The sequence below is a fragment of the Dendropsophus ebraccatus genome, chromosome 3, assembly GCF_027789765.1.
Source record: "Dendropsophus ebraccatus isolate aDenEbr1 chromosome 3, aDenEbr1.pat, whole genome shotgun sequence".
NCBI lineage: Eukaryota > Metazoa > Chordata > Amphibia > Anura > Hylidae > Dendropsophus > Dendropsophus ebraccatus.
The window spans coordinates 174,269,771-174,286,750 of record NC_091456.1 but is presented as its reverse complement, the minus strand read 5'-3'; the positions used below and the strand labels follow the sequence as shown (position 1 = coordinate 174,286,750).

At 41.7% G+C, this 16,980-nt stretch overlaps 1 protein-coding gene across 6 annotated transcripts in view; it reads right to left on the bottom strand.

Annotated features, from left to right (window-relative positions):
• TCF4 (transcription factor 4) overlaps positions 1-16,980 on the bottom strand; it is a 327,929-nt gene that overhangs the window by 34,579 nt on the left and 276,370 nt on the right. For all 6 annotated transcript variants that reach the window (XM_069963163.1, XM_069963159.1, XM_069963157.1 and 3 more), the window contains 4 exons: positions 16,321-16,451; positions 13,039-13,171; positions 3,039-3,106; positions 1,284-1,362 (listed from right to left, as the gene is read on the bottom strand). In XM_069963163.1, coding sequence (XP_069819264.1) covers positions 1,284-1,362; positions 3,039-3,106; positions 13,039-13,171; positions 16,321-16,451 — 411 coding nt within the window. The remainder of the gene's footprint in view (positions 1-1,283; positions 1,363-3,038; positions 3,107-13,038; positions 13,172-16,320; positions 16,452-16,980) is intronic.

The following is a 16,980-nucleotide window of genomic DNA, read 5'->3' as shown; positions in this document are numbered from 1 at the left end:
AATTGATGTAAAATGCGTGAAAAATATGTTTTCAAAGCAACTGGTACCAGATTTATAAATCACTTCTATTTAAAAAATATGAAGTCTTCTAGTACTTATCAGCTGCTGTATGTCCTGCAGGAAGTTGTGTATCCTTTCCGGTCTGACACAATGCTCTCTGCTGCCACCTCTGTCCATGTCAGGAACTGTCCAGAGCAGTAGCAAATCCCCATAGAAAACCTGCACTGCTCTGGACAGTTCCTGACAGTGACAGGGGTGGCAGCAGAGAGCACCTGTCAGCCTTCAGAAAATGCACAACTTCCTGCAAGACATACAGCAGCTGATAAGTGACAGTTTGTTGTCTAGTTTACTGAACACCACTCTGCTCTAAAAGCAGCAGTATGGCTGGTATACATGTGGCTACAGTATACATATTTATTTATTTATATTATACAGTATAAATAGACTAAGGGGGAGATTATCAAAAGTGGTGTAAAGTGAAACTGCCCCAGTTGCCCCTAGCAACCAATCAGATTCCACCTTTCATTTTCCAAAGAGTCTGTGAGGAATGAAAGGTGGAATCTGATTGGTTGCTAGGGGCAACTGGGCCAGTTTCACTTTATACCACTTTTGATAATCTCCCCCTATATCTCTATAATTCTACTATTTATTTTGTCCAACCACTGCTTTTAGAGCAGAGCGTTGGTTGGTAACCACACAAGGAGTCAACAGTGGCAGGGAAAGAGCACGTATTTCAGAAGAAGGTGACAAGTTTGCTAAATAAATGTATTTGCAAACATATATAAGTTGATAAGTATAAATATCTTAGTTGAGATGGAAATGTAGAAATATCCCTTTAAAGGGAACCTGTCACCCCCTGTGCCGGGGTAAAGGCGGCTCGACCCCCTGCTAGAGTCCTGGATACTTACCTTATCTCGCCAAGTCCTGTTCCTGCAGCCGTCATTCTCTATGGGCGTCGGACTCATCTCAGCAGCGTGCGCTCGGCTTTAGACGGAGATATCTCCGTCCCAGGACCGGCTCCAGGAATGGGACTTGGCGAGATGGGGTAAGTATGCGGGGGGTCGGGCGGCCCTCACCCCGGCACAGGGGGTGACAGGTTCCCTTTAAAGCCTAATCATTTTAACAGTATAGGGTGCTCACCAGCCGAGAGAGAACATTGCTGTGACCCAATGCAGTAGGGTCACCTGAAATCCTATGTAAAACCATAATACCAACCTATTTGTTTGTCTGTCTAGGACTCTACAGGTCCTTGTCCTTGTTACGCATATGGCATGATATCGTACCTGAAAGAGATGGCGGAGACCCAACTGGTGTTGAAGGATTGGAAGAAAAACTGTTGTTGGTGTGATCGGGTGAATAGATCTAGAAAACATAAAACAGTCTGATCAATTTCTTATGATAGACAGAGAGAGAGCGAGAGAGAGAGAGAGAGAGATGGGATAGATAGATAGATAGATAGATAGATAGATAGATAGATAGATAGATAGATAGATAGATAGGAGATAGATAGATAGATAGATAGATAGGAGATAGATAGATAGATAGATAGATAGATAGATAGATAGATAGATAGATAGATAGATATTGAAGAGAAAGGAAGCAGCACAAGGCGAAGTAGGTGCCAGCAGGCGAGACTTGACCAGACCTCGAGCTTAATATGTATCAGGAAATCCCACGGCACTCAGTAGATTTGGCTGGTTCAAAGTGAATTTATTGTAATAGTAAATCACAGCATTCCATGTGCGCGACGTTTCGGCAGCTTCTCGCCGCCATTCTCAAGCGTGAGAATGGCAGCGAGAAGCTGCCGAAACGTCACGCACATGGAATGCTGTGATTTACTATTACAATAAATTCACTTTGAACCAGCCAAATCTACTGAGTGCCGTGGGATTTCCTGATACATAGATAGATAGATAGATAGATAGATAGATAGATAGATAGATAGATAGATAGATAGGAGATAGATAGATAGATAGGAGATAGATAGATAGATAGATAGGAGATAGATAGATAGATAGATAGATACTAAACAGAGCAGCAGCCCAACTCTTAGCCTAAAGATGGAGATGGGCAAACATACCAATAGCAGGAGAGGGACTGTGGCGGCACTGTCAGCAGGGGGACCTAAAGGACGAGGCCCACTTCCTGCTACCCCAATTCTGCCCCTTAAACCCTATATCTACCCCCCCGAGGAACCCCCTATCACCCCATCTGTTATACTATTTTCCCTTTAGCAATGATTAATGTTTACTTTGGACCTGCCAATAAAGCTTTGTGAATTAGATAGATAGATAGATAGATAGATAGATAGATAGAGGCATATTACTATATTAATACCAAAGTCCCAAAATAAGCATAGTGTGTCACCTAGTTTTAATGGCAACCATAGTAGTTTTTAACCAGCTTAAATGACAGGGGGTGACAGTATCACTTTACGGCAGTCACAATGGTTAGCACCCAGGTGTAATGTTACCCATATTGTTGTCATATACAGTAGCTTTATATGGCAGCTATGCTGGTTGTGACCTACCTGTAATGGCAGCCATAATGGTTGCCACCCAGCTGTAATGGCAGTGATATTAGTTGTCACCTAGCTATAATGGCAGTTATCATAGTTGTCACCTAGCAGTAATGGCAGCCATACCGGTTATCACCTTGATGTCATGGCCACCATATTGGTTGTCACCCAATGTTTATGATCTATACCTAGAAATATACCAGCAATACCATGCATGCATTCAAAATAAAAAAAGACTAAAGAACTACAGAAACAAGTCACCTGATATAGATTCATTTTGAAATCAGTTTCTCTACTGTTCTATGACCAGATGTAGCAGAGCTGAATATGTCATGGGCGGCACAGACACCACTCGTAAGGATGACATAGCAGCTCCTAAATAAAACCCATAAACGTGTTAAATGGTCAGGTGATCCCCATGACAAACTCGGCTCTGCTACATCGGCAGTTAGCGTCAAGAATGTAAAATTGTCATCACCAATAAACATCAGCAAATATTAGTAAATCATTAGGCGCTTACTGATGCTAGAGCTTTTCCCAGCGCGTCCCCAGTCTGCGAGCTTCCCGCTGGTCCGCTGCCTCTGTTTGCTGCAAAAACAAAACGCGGATTATTACAACAAGCAGGGAGCATGTTACAGGTGCCTATTCCTGGTCCACTTACCCATAATGTAATTGCATTTTAATGCTAATTATATCGCATTAATCTTTAATTAGCATTAATTTGTTTGCTGAGGTAGATGTCAAATATATTCATGTTACAATTGTACCAGCAAAATATAAACTCTGCTGGTTACTCAATCAGTTATGCTGCAATTATGATATTGATGCCCGGACAACCCCCCCAGATTCTCCAGGTTGGGGGGAGAGCTAATCAAGCTCATGAACTACTATGTGAGTGCGGGAAGAGAATGAATTTAACTCAGCATGTCAAGGAAGACTGTAGAAGAAGAAGAAGAATCAAGTATATAGGCAAGGTGGATCCAACCGGTTAGGCCTGAGGAGAATGTTGGAGACAACAATGGACGGTACCAGAATGTTACATGATGTTAATGACTGATGATAAAAGATCTATAGTTGCCCGACCATCTTATTACCATTTCAGAGGATCTACTCCATCAGAGAATCAGAGGATTTACTCCATCAGAGGATCTACTCATTCTGAGGATCTGAGGACCTACGCCATCAGAGGACCTACTACTCCATCAGAGTATCTACTCCATCAGAGGATCTACTCCATCAGGGGATCTACTCCATCAGAGCATCAGAGGATTTACTCCACCAGAGGATCAAAGGATTTATTCCATCAGAGGATCTACTCCATCAGAGGATTTACTCCATTAGAGGATCAGATAATCTACTCCACCAGAGGATCTACTCAATCAGAGGATCTACTCCATCAGAGGATCTACTCCATCAGAGAATCAGAGGATTTACTTTTACATCATAATGGCATGAACTCTTACTAGGCAACAATTTTTCCCACCAGAGGATCTACTCCATCAGAGGATTTACTCAATCAGAGGATCTACTCCATCAGAGGATCAGAAGATTTACTCTTACATCATAATGGCATGAACTCTTACTAGGCAACAATTTTTCCCATAGAGGTCTGGCTATGACCAGTTGAGCTGACGTGACTCGGACCAGTCAAGTCCCCTCTAAGTTCTACTCCTCTTCTTATATAAGTGCCTAGGTCAACTCCAAAGTTGACGTTGTGTCACACAATGTTGTCCCTTGTTTGTTTATGGCGTCCATAAGGAATAAGGATTTGGACAATTGTGGAATCATAACTATCGAAGAAGAACACCATTGCTGTTTGAGGATCTCCCATTCCATCCCAACCTTACTAGATGATTTTGCTAGTACATGATTGGAGTCAATTGACCTTGCTTGACATGACTTATGATATTTAGGTCGCTCCCTAGTTATGGAAAAGTATCAAAACTTTCCCTACTATGGATGATCACCATTACTGTCTATAGGAATCTACTATGACAACACAATGGCAGCAAGTCCAACTTAATAACGACTTTGCTTGCAAAGGCGAGACCATGATTGGAGTAGAATCGCATAACTGACACCCATAACATTCACCCCCACGTTATATTTCTCATATATATATATATATATATATATATATATATATATATATGACACATATGGTATCATGTGGACATCTTGTACAATACAGTGTTGTCCCAAGGTTGTTCATGGTGTCGAAGAAAGGATCAAAATCAATTTATTAAATCACCTTGTGAGAATAACACTATTGATGTCTAAGGATGTACATATCATATCACATTGGCATGGCTTCCTACTGGATGACTTTGCCTGTACAGGTCAGATTATGACTGGAGTCAAATTGACTGAAGTTGAATGAAGTTACTGACGCAACTCCAAGTAACACTCCAAAAAAGTTCAGGATTTGCCAAACAATCAGATAACCATCTCAGAAGGACAGCATTACTGCCTAGATGAATCTACAACCATATGACAATGGGAGTAAATCCTACTGGACCACGAGTTTGCCAGTGCCAGTTTGCCAGTTGAACAAAATGACTGACATGACACATGAGAGTCAAGTCACCCTCACTAATAAGTGTCACAGCTAACTCCAACACACATGCTGGACTTGAGCATGCTTGTTCGGCATTTGATTACCGGTGGCTGAAGAAGTTGGATGCAGCCTATGTATCCATGTTTTCCTTGGCTCCATATGGCTGCATCCAACTTCTTCAGCCACTGGTATTCAAATGCTGAATGATCGGACTCAAGAACGCTCGAGTTGCGCTCATCTCTGTTTAATGCCATCTGGTGTTGAGGGTAAATAAGTTGTGTGATACAATCTTCTCCCATAGTGTTGTCGACCCCAACTCTGTTCATCCCGATCAAATATAGTAAAAACTATTATTGGGAAGAAGTTATGATGTTTCCAAAAAGGCCATGGAAGAAGGAGAAGAGTTATTGTTCATGGTTGTTGGAGTTCAGTAAAGATGGTTGCCCCCATAATCCTGTAAAGAATATAGAATAAAAAAAGTCTACAAGATATGAGAAAAAGTCTAAAAGTAAAAGATAGAAGATTGATGGCATAAAAAAAGAAAAAAAACACAATGTCCATCTGGTTCTGAATATTTTGAATATTGTTCCAGTGACCTTAAAATAGTCTCGAGTTTGTCCACCTTAAATGGTAGATCTAGATCACAGATGACGGCAAGCTTCACGGGTCAATGTTAAGTCAATAAAGAAGTAATGACATTACTTTTCGCTAAGCCATAATTGTTTAATTTTTTTTATTAAACAGTCACCATTATCCTAATGGGTTAATATTCATTTATAGGTTATTATGATCATTTCTACTTAACGGAGACCTTTGAGTCTCAGTGATGATGATGCATGGGCCAAGGTCACATTAGAAATGTTATTTATTTATTTATTTTTCTTTCAAACTTTTATGAAGCAGTAACTGTTAATCTAATAGATTTATGTTTATTTATGGGTTATTATGATCATTTTATATTTATAGTGTTTATATTGATTTTGGGCAATATTAACCATTGAACACGCGATGGCGGTACATGGGCTATGGTGAAATTAGTGAGCAAAATTTTCTACATAGTGATTCTCTTCCACTCTTCCCTTGCAGGGGTCTTCTGGATTGGAGGCTTGGAAAATAGGGCCTGTTGCATAGTTTTTTTTTTTTTTAGTAGTACCTGTCTCTATATGGTGAGAATATGGGACAAATCATTAAAGGTGAAAAATTAAGGGGGTACTCGGGTATCAGAAAAATGGTATTTAAATAAAATGATTACCCCAAGATATACAGTATAACGTACTAATATAGTGGTAGTATATTAGTACAATTAGTATAATGGTACTGGCTTCAACAACTTTTGTGCCATTTGACCCCGACAGGAAGTTGAAAATAGAAGAACTAAAAATTGTGTATTGTCTACAGCTCCCCGGCTCCTCCCCCTCTCTGAAAAGAACGCCTCATCCTCTGATGTCACAGGGGTGTGGCTGGATCTTATATCTGAGCTCTGGCCCTATATCTTTATTAGGACATACAGGGAAAGTGTAGAGTGATTACAGCATGCTGCCTTCTGGTGAATGATGCTACAGACAAAGACAGGGAGTGCATACAGCAGGTGCTGCAACCTCACTGTGCAATAGTCTGCAGTGAAATAAGATGTTCTGCAATAGCTTTGGTTGGGGAACTGGCAGGAGTGCGGGGGGAGGGAGTAGGCAGGGTGGATGGACTATGATGAGAGCTTAAGGAAAGCAATGCATTCTGGGAATTGTACTACTAAGCAACCATTCAACCAGGAAGTACAGAACGCAGACTTTAAAAAAAATGTTGGAATACCCCTGTAAGTATTGAGGGTTAGCTATACTCTATCATACCAGTTTTCTTCTTCCACCTTCCCTTTCCCGTATTGCTAGAATGCATGTGCTTGCACACGCGGCCAAGACCTCCAGTTTCTCCTAATCAATCAATAGGGCTCCCCTCTGATCTCTGCTGTCTTCCATAAAAGCCACGATAATAGTTATAAATAAGTCAGCCGCCGGATAAATCATATGAGATAGTCGAGTTGTCATGTCGTGAATTGTGGATCCCTCACATGCTCTCCGCTTCTCATCTCCTAATGAACCGGCGCTCAAACGCAACGCACATTTACCCAAAGTGAGACCCTTGTGGAATTACGAGACTAATATAAACCATGCTGAGAAATAACCCAAAACAGACAAAACTATGTCGAGGCCCGGCTGGCAATGCTTTAAGATTTGCAGCTGTAAATGACGGGAAATAAAATCAACTGCAGCGGACTAAAGGCGGCTTTCATGCCGGTGGCGAACGGCCAGAAATGAGCGGAGAGGAGGCTGACCAGAATAAAAATAATACATGATCCCGCATAGTTTATGGCTCTCCAGAAACCTATAAACGTAGATAGTCAAGTAAATATTTTTGAAGACCTGGGCAGCGGCTACTACTCCGGCAAATAGGTGTAATATAGAGGGATTGAGTGCTATAAATGAAGGCCGTTGTGGGTTTAGCGCGGCTCACGAGAGTTCGCTTCCCTTTCATTGCTTTATAAAACGATTTTGGTAATTTTTACGGACTTAAATAAAATCTAACGTGTCTTCTATAGGGAAGCGTTTGCCTTGTGGTAAAGTCTATCAACCGATCAAAAAACGGATTCCCTTTAATGCAAACCAAACGTGAACTAAAGACAAGAGTGGTGCTGTCTCTGGAAGCAAGTGGCCATGTTTTTCTAACACTAGATAACCCCTTCAAAGAGTAAGCAAAAATAAATAGCGAGTCCAGGCCACAACCCCCCACCCAAACTGAGAACAGGAGTCCAAATAACCCCTGTAAGAGAATAAAAAAAAAACACTAAAATATCAATTTTTTTTTCCTTCTTTCATTTCTTAGAAATCTTGAAGTCTTCTCTTGTGCTGCACCTCTGATAAGAAACAATATATCACTCCAAGGGACTCCACCCAAACTTTACACCCTTGAAACCACCCTATAGAGACTTGCTCCATCCTTCACCCCCTCACATTGCCATGTAATAATATAACACCATTTCTTGAACGATGCCAAAGCTCCATCAGAGCCCAAAGCTCTTAGCTCCATTGCTATGTTTGGATTGATATTGCTGCTACTATCTCCTTTAGGCAGACGTCCACAGTTGTAACATTCCATCTGTTATATCCATATATGATTTATTGACTGCTGTTTTCTAGCATTATATCACATGAGACATTTATAACAAAGAATCTGGACTAATTGTAGAAGAGGTATTCCATGTCAATTTATTTCTAGATATAGTGCACAGTGCTATACGAGATCCCCTGCTCCCCAGGGGGAGGCAAAAAGAGAGCTCTGACAGTACTTCATATAATGTATGTACACAGTGACCCCACCAGCAGAATAGTGAGTGCAGCTCTAGAGTATAATACAGGATGTAACTCAGGATTAGTACAGGATAAGTAATGTAATGTATGTACACAGTGACCCCACCAGCAGAATAGTGAGTGCAGCTCTGGAGTATAATGCAGGATGTAACTCAGGATCAGTACAGGATAAGTAATGTAATGTATGTACACAGTGACCCCACCAGCAGAATAGTGAGTGCAGCTCCGGGAGTATAATACAGGATGTAACTCAGGATCAGTACAGAATCAGTAATGTATGTACACAGTGACCCCACCAGCAGAATAGTGAGTGCAGCTCTGGAGTATAAGACAGGATGTAACTCAGGATCAGTACAGGATAAGTAATGTAATGTATGTACACAGTGACCTCACCAGCAGAATATTGAGTGCAGCTCTGGAGTATAATACAGGATATAACTCAGGATCAGTAATGTAATGTATGTGCACAGTGACCTCACCAGCAGAATATTGAGTGCAGCTCTGGAGTATAATACAGGATGTAACTCAGGATCAGTACAGGATAAGTAATGTAATGTATGTACACAGTGACCTCACCAGCAGAATAGTGACTGCAGCTCTGGAGTATAATACAGGATGTAACTCAGGATTAGTACAGGATAAGTAATGTAATGTATGTACACAGTGGCCCCATCAGCAGAATAGTGAGTGCAGCTCTGGAGAATACAGCCCAGAACATGTATATATATATATATATATATATATATATATATATATATATATATATATATATATAAATAAAAATGTCTATTTGAAACCAGTGGCATAAAAATAAACTAAAGCCTGTAATTCCCATTAAAAACAATGGAATCAGTGTCGGACTGGGGTATCTGGGGCCCACCTGAGGAATTGATCCTGGAGGCCCACCAAAGAAACTGAGAAATTACATGTCAGTCAGTGTTTGTGCAGGTACTAAAGCTGGGGGCCCAATGGTGGATCCTCCGGTCCTCTGGTGGGCCAGTCTGACAGTGAAAGGAATGTCCTTTGTATTGTAGGTATACTTTGTTTGCTTGGGTGCATAGCACACATGTAGTCCACACTGAGAACACTGCCTACTATCTGTGTAATACTTGTAAAGAGAGCTGTAGGAATCTCATCCTGCTCTCAAGAGTTGTGACATCAAAACCGAGTCATGCTACGTTTCCAATGAGCCTCTCAGCGGCCGCTCTCCCAGGGACAGGAGGTGAAACCCGGCACTGACAAGAGGGAAGGAAGGAAGAGAGAAGAGGCACTGGAGAGGCCCCTCATAGCGCCTCGCTATGGAAAAAGACCACTGATTTATGCATTGAACCGCTCTAGATACAAAGTGAATGCAAACAGTGTGAGATTTGTTATCAATTACAACAGATGCATGAAAGCAGCCGCACAGTCCAATTCTAAATATGTTTTCACAGTTGGAGACTTGTGAGGTTACTTTATTTGTGAAGAAAGAAAGTTTGAAGAATTCGATGTCGCGCTTGCATAATTAATATACAGATGGTAAATATGGCGAATGCGGATACATGGGAAATGGAGATTTTCGGCTCGGTAATGAAGCGGTCTATCATTCCCTTTCAGGGCAGTGACTAAGTGATAAATGTGTATGTTGATGTACGTTATAGTAATGAGAGGCAATATCCAGATAAAACAACGCAAATGCAACATAAAAGTTTGATGAAAAAAAACGAGGACCCTTTCAGCTACTGTCTGGAACCATCAAACACCATCTAACCACAAGGTAACATCAACCCCCTACTCTTTGTGTAGCACCTATGGAAACCAGTGCTGGTTCTCCACATGAAATAAAATGGGGACCAGACCATTTGGAATGGGGTCCATCTCAGTCAACCATTAGTAATGACAAGGGCTGCCCCAATAGTGCATATACCCCCGTCACAATAAAAACTATTTCTAAGAACTCCCTAAGTTGGCGTAGGGAACCTCTGGCCCGTGGGACGCATCTGGCCCCGAGTTCTTCTGATCTGACAGGCACAGTATAACACGGCCGCCAGACACAGGAGGGCAACGTGCATGGTGGCTTCTGTATGCCAAAGTGGCCCGTATATTCTCCTGCAGGTCATGCACCATGATCTAATTTCATTGTCACCACCTGTTACTCTGCAGGAGAAGGAGGAGAACCCGGCCAGTGCTGGAGCAGAAGAAAGGTGGACGGGATGTTTATTATTTTGTTTGGTAAAAGCAAGGGGCATTTAGGGGATTAACTACACTGCTAGGGGCCTCATGGGGGTTTACTGTACTGCCAGGGGAATCATGGGGTTCACTAAACTGCTAGGGGAATCATAAAGGGTTAACTACAATACTGGGGGCATCATGGGGCTTAACTACAATACTAAGGGAAATCTTGGGGGTTTAACTACAATACCAGGGGCATTGGGGGGGGGGGGTCGCATAACCCCACAGTTTCCCCAGGTGCTGCCAACCCATGCTACACCACTGCCTCCTACAGTATAAGGCTATGTTCAGACCGCATAAGAGACCGGCTGTTCTGTGACCCGGCTGGGTCACAGAACGTCCGGTCTCTGAAAAGATCATCCCAGTACTGCAGTACCGGCCGGATGATCTTTGCAGCCGCAGAGTTCTGATGCGGGAGCATTAGTGCACACCCGCATCAGAACTCCCACTGCACACTATGGAGCGAGCGACCGGAGCCTCTCGCTCCATAGTGTGCACTGACAGGGTTTTCTCCGGCAGCTGTTCACTGAATAGCGGCCGCAGAAAACCCTGTGAGTGCACACTATGAAGCGAGCGGCTCCGGCGCCGCGAGAGACCCCGGCCGGAGCGTATACTATGTGTATACGCTCCGGCCGGGATTCCACAGAAGACAAGGCAACGTATCTTTTTGTAAAAAGTACGTCCGTTGTTGACAATTGCAACAATGGCCGTACCTTTACTAAAAGATACAGTGTGTGAACATAGCCTAACATTTAGTATGATAGCCATGTAGTGTAACAACAAACACTTTGGGAGGAATTTCACAAAGTAGTTCTAAATATGTTTGTGCTATATTATGCCTTTGGCTGTACAAGCATCCTTTCCCTGTGCCAAATTTATCAAAATGGCGCACAGACCATCATATGTGCCATTTCAGACAATTGATGTGCCTTTGATGTTATTATGTGAGTGGATTTGTGTTTTTTCTTTTTTGCACCTTTTTTGTTCCCTTTTATTAAAGGGAACCTGTCACAGAGACAATGTTATCTAACCTAGCTCCATCATGTTATAGAGCGGGAAGAGCTGAGCAGATTGATATATAACTTTGTGGGAAAAGATTCAGTATAATTTGTTGATCAAAATCCCTGCTCATTCTGTGATAAGGAGTCCAGGGGGCGGTGTAACTCGGTGGAGAGGACTCTTTAGCATGGAAATATCAGAGATTTCAATCAATAAATTGAAAGTTATTCTAAATATTTTCCCATATAGATATATATATCAATCTGCTCAGCTCCTTTTGCTCTATAACATGATGCCAATAGATTAGGTAGTATATTCTTGGTGACAGGTTCTCTTTAAATGTGTTTGTGAATGGGACAAATACAAATTTACTAATGACATGTGAGCAGTGTAAACTTTTCTACGTCAAAACACATACCCCCCCCCCCCATACCCTTTATTTCCGCACTCTAATGAGAATAATTTTGTAAGAACCAATGCCTGATATGAATGGAACAAACTGTATACGAAGACATCTCCAATATCCTGAAAATGCAACAACCTGATTTGAACCAACTTTTGGAAAGTCATTTATTTAGTTGGATTGAGATGGTTGATTACTATTGTACTTGAGGCGTGTGCTTGCGCCCCTCTGCTACCCCAGATAGTACTGCCTTTCTATAATATTAATGGTGCAGGGATTATAGTGCCTTCCTGTCTCTTAATGTAAATAATGTAAAACAGATAGTGCTATCTCCCTGTATTGTATAAGCAATATAGGCACAGATAGTACTACCTTCCTGTCTACCACTATAAATAATGTAGTCACAGATAGTACTACCTTCCTGTCTACCACTATAAATATTGTAGTCACAGATAGTACTATCTTCCTGTCTAACCCTATAAATAATGTAGTCACATATAGTTCTACCTTCCTGTCTCTTACTGTAAATGATGTAAAACAGATAGTGCTATCACCCTGTATTGTATAAGCAATATAGGCACAGACCGTTCTACCTTCCTGTCTACCCCTAAAAGTAATGTAGTCACAGATAGTACTACCATCCTGTCTATCCATTTGTTTCCCTTTAAACAATGTAGGCAAAGATACTACTGCCTTCTTTGGTATCCCTTTAAATGACATAGGCCCAGATAGTACTCCCTCCCTGTCTTTCCATGTAATGATGAAGACAAATAAAGATCTCATCTCAAATCTCATGAAATACACTCATTGTAATATCAACACTTGCTATTAGACAACTCACTGCCTCCCTAGGTAATAATGTAGGCACAGATCAAATACCCAAGGAACGGGCCTGCCATTAATTCTGACCAAGCCTTTGTCGAGAAGCTTGTCTGGCCAATACAAACATGGATGCGTTAAGAATTTCTGGTACAAGGAAGAGGAGACTTACACATAATACTATCTGTTCCATTGGCAGGCGGCGTACAGGAAGAGGCGTTATAGTGATTGGTGCTGCTCCGGTGAAACGTGGACATTGGAGGAAGACTAGAATTGATGTCCGTTGAGGAGTGTGATGGATAGCTCTGTAAGGATGATAAACAAGGACCAGATTCAGCAAGCCTTAATACAATAAACACTCACAATGACTGAGCACGGCACACACACAGCACATCTTTTATATTTGCCGATTTCTGGAAGTTTCTTTGTAAGCATTCGGTTTCCTTCATTATGTCTTTTCTTCTCAACCTAAGGCTATCCATTATTGTAGCTTACGTCTAATCCTGCCCAATGAACGTCCCAGACATGTGTAAAGCAATTTAAAGGGGACTTAAAGTTTTTTTCTATTTTAAAATAAACATTCTTTTGTACAAATATTAGTCAAGTTGGGTTTGGGGCTAGGTATCAACCAATATGGCAGCCACATTGGCTCCAAAAAATACTTGTGAAGTTTGAATGGGCAAAACAGGAAAAAAATATGTCAACCCCACTACCACTGTAAGGGTCAGTAGGCCATCCAGATTCATAGTTCATGGGGAGAAGGTCGATGGGCCTTGATCTCCAGCCACTTTTTAGCCTAAGATGCCATAAGGACTTAAAGAAGGAGATGGAGCCAACAAAGGGGACAGAAGATAACAGAGTCTGTGGTGTGATTACATCTGCCCATAGTATAGCAGTAGTATCTTGTAGAGAAGAGAGCATGCTCAAGTCCGATCATTCGGCATTTGATTAACGGTGGCTGAGGAAGTTGGATGCCACCCTGGGGAGTCCAGGAAAACAAGGATACAGCCTATGGCCTATGGCTGTATCCTTGTTTCCCAGGATTCTCTAGGGCTGCATCCAACTTCTTCAGCTAGAACAATCTGACTTGAGCGTGCTCCAGTTGCGCCCATCTCTAATAGTTTGATACTATTTAATGTGTCCCTGTTGTTACAAAAAAACCTACAGAGAGAGACCTCAAAAGTTTTGATCGTTGTGGGTCTATGTGTTCAGACCCGTACCGATCGCGAGGATGACCTGGGAGAAGTCCGCACTCAGCACAGTCCTCTCCGCGTCACATGATAAGACGGCTTTATAATAAAAGTCTATAGGGCACGTCTTTCAGCTCTGACAGTTCTCTGTCTCTCTGATGTGTCAAAAGTTTTTTGAAACTACTGTGACTTTAAGCACCACACAGCATTATAATTAGACACCACCTGGTGGCACTATAGGTTGGCTTTATTTTATGACTGGTATTTGGGCACTCTATGGTCTTGTTCTGGTATATGATATATCATAATATACGGTATGAAATAGGTGTTTGGGATATTGGATGATGGGAATCCCAATTAAAGGGATTGTCCACTTTAAACAAACCCTAAACCTTCTTAGTATTTATTAAGCAATTATAAAAGGGTACCTCTATAGGGACACCCTAGTCAGAGCAGGGGGCCAATGCGAAGTCCAGCTTTTACTCTATAACACCCTTGGCATCTTAGCATTTCAAAGATTCTCTTTGATTTCAATGAGCGCCACAGGGGATGTGTTTCATTAAAAGGGGCTGACCATGGTGGACCACCCCTTTAAGCTGTGATCTTGCTAGCTCTTAATTAATTTTTAGCCCGAATGCCTTGAAGAGTAGAGTGAAAACTTCCTGGTGAAGCGGGAGTCATTTATCCCTGTGACTGCGGTGGAGAAGAAAGAGAACGTAGGCTTTGCTTCTCTCTTTAAGTTTATGGATGTAATTCCATGTAAATCACTGCGTTTGTGGTTTGCTAATCCGAAAGTCTTTACTGTAAAATCTAAAATCTATGTTTGTACTCCCCCGCTGTACATCTTGTGGATTTAACCGTTTTATAAGTCCATTTAATTTAGCTCTACTGCCTTACGGGGAATAGAAGGCTTCACTTAAGATTGCAAACAAGGATCCATAGAGTTCACTTGGCGGATTACAGTCTACATATAGTCACTAATCGTCACCTGGATCACTATGTTATTAGAGGTCCTTCATAAGATACTAGACCCTTACATCATTTGTGTTACTGTAATAGCAGTCAGAGGCTGTACACCTCTATCACTAAACACACAGAAATGAACTGCTATTAAAACAAACATTTGGAGCCTCCCAACATGTTTCACTGTAACAACGGCATCATCAGGGGGGTTAAGAATATTGACAAGGAGGGTAGGAACATCACAATTCTAGAAGTCTATCTATCTATCTATCTATCTATCTATCTCCTATCTATCTATCTATCTATCTATCTATCTATCTATCTATCTATCTATCTATCTATCTATCTATCTCCTATCTATCTCTCCTACCTATCTATCTATCTATCTATCTATCTATCTATCTATCTATCTATCTATCTATCTATCTATCTATCTATCTATCTATCTCCTATCTATCTATCTATCTCCTATCTATCTATCTATCTATCTATCTATCTATTTATTATCTATCTATCTCCTATCTATCTATCTATCTATCTATCTATCTATCTATCTATCTATCTATCTATCTTTTATCTATAACACAGAATATAGGCAGCACTATACCAGAGTAGAAGTCCGAGTGCCTGCGGAAATGGTCCTGACCAGGATCTAATTAGCTAAGACAAGGAATTCCCCAGAGCATGTCTTGCAGTATAAGGCCAAGTTCACACAACGTATATTTTCGTAATCGGCAACAACGGCCGTACTTTTTACAAAAACATACGTTGCTTTGTCTTCTATGGAATCCCGGACATGGACATGTCAGTTTTCTGCGGCCGCTAATAGCTAACAGCGGCCACAGAAAACCCTGCCAGTGCACACTATGGAGCGAGTGGCTCTGGCCGCACGCTCCATAGTGTGCAGTGGGGAGTTCTGATGGGGGTGCGCACGGATGAACCCGCATCAGAACTCTGCGGCTGCAAAGATCATCCGGCCGGGATCTTTGCAGAGACTGGCCGTTCCTTGACCCAGCCGGGTCACGGAACGGCCGGTCTCTTACATAGTGTGCACATGGCCTAAATGTAGTGATTTATTCCATTTCATAGGTAACAGCAGAACAGTGCAGCACAGCAAACTATCTATCTATCTATCTTATAGCTATCTAATTATTTAACTATCTTTTATCTTGTGTATACACAGCATCCAATTTGAACAAGCAGCGCTGCAGTGTAAAGCAGGGGAAAGGAAAGAAACCTGACCCCAGAATAGAGGGGGCCCCTGCTACCTCTAATGAGGATTTGCCCTATAATCCGCTTACCAAACGGTCATGTGGATGCAAGTTGCAGTAGCTGCTTGACTGTGGAATATGAGAAGAGTTGCCCAACATCCCTCCATAACCAGCTTGGTTCATTCCACTCGAACTCCAAGGGTCACTGCTATGGTGACCATCTAAAAATAGATGAGAGGCAACAATGAGAAAACACTCTTACCGAAAGGAGAAATACATAGAACATGCACATAGCTGCAGGAGAAGGAGACGCTGTAACAGTATAGCACATAACAGAATAAGAACTGATACATTGTATTTGCTGCTCTATAGCAGCCAACATACCCAGGTGTATGAGCTGCCACATATACTGACTATAAAACCACCACTATCTAATCTTGGAAAAGTTGTGTGACAACCAACTTGGCCCAAACAGTCTACACCTCACCCCCCAAGGCCTATATATAATAGATAGCTCTTGGACCCCAGTGCAAAATCTGTGCCCCCCCTTACCATGTGCTATTTTTGATAGTAGTATTTTCCTATGTAGAAGAGCAGATGAGGGCCCGGTTACAGCTGCTACCTCTGCCTCCCTATAGCTGCCACAAAAACAGACAGTTCTTCACAGAAAGTGTCCTGCCAGGACAATATTAGTGTTAAGCGAACTTGCTGAACTGTTTTGTTTTGGCAATTTTTTTCAAATGGCATTTG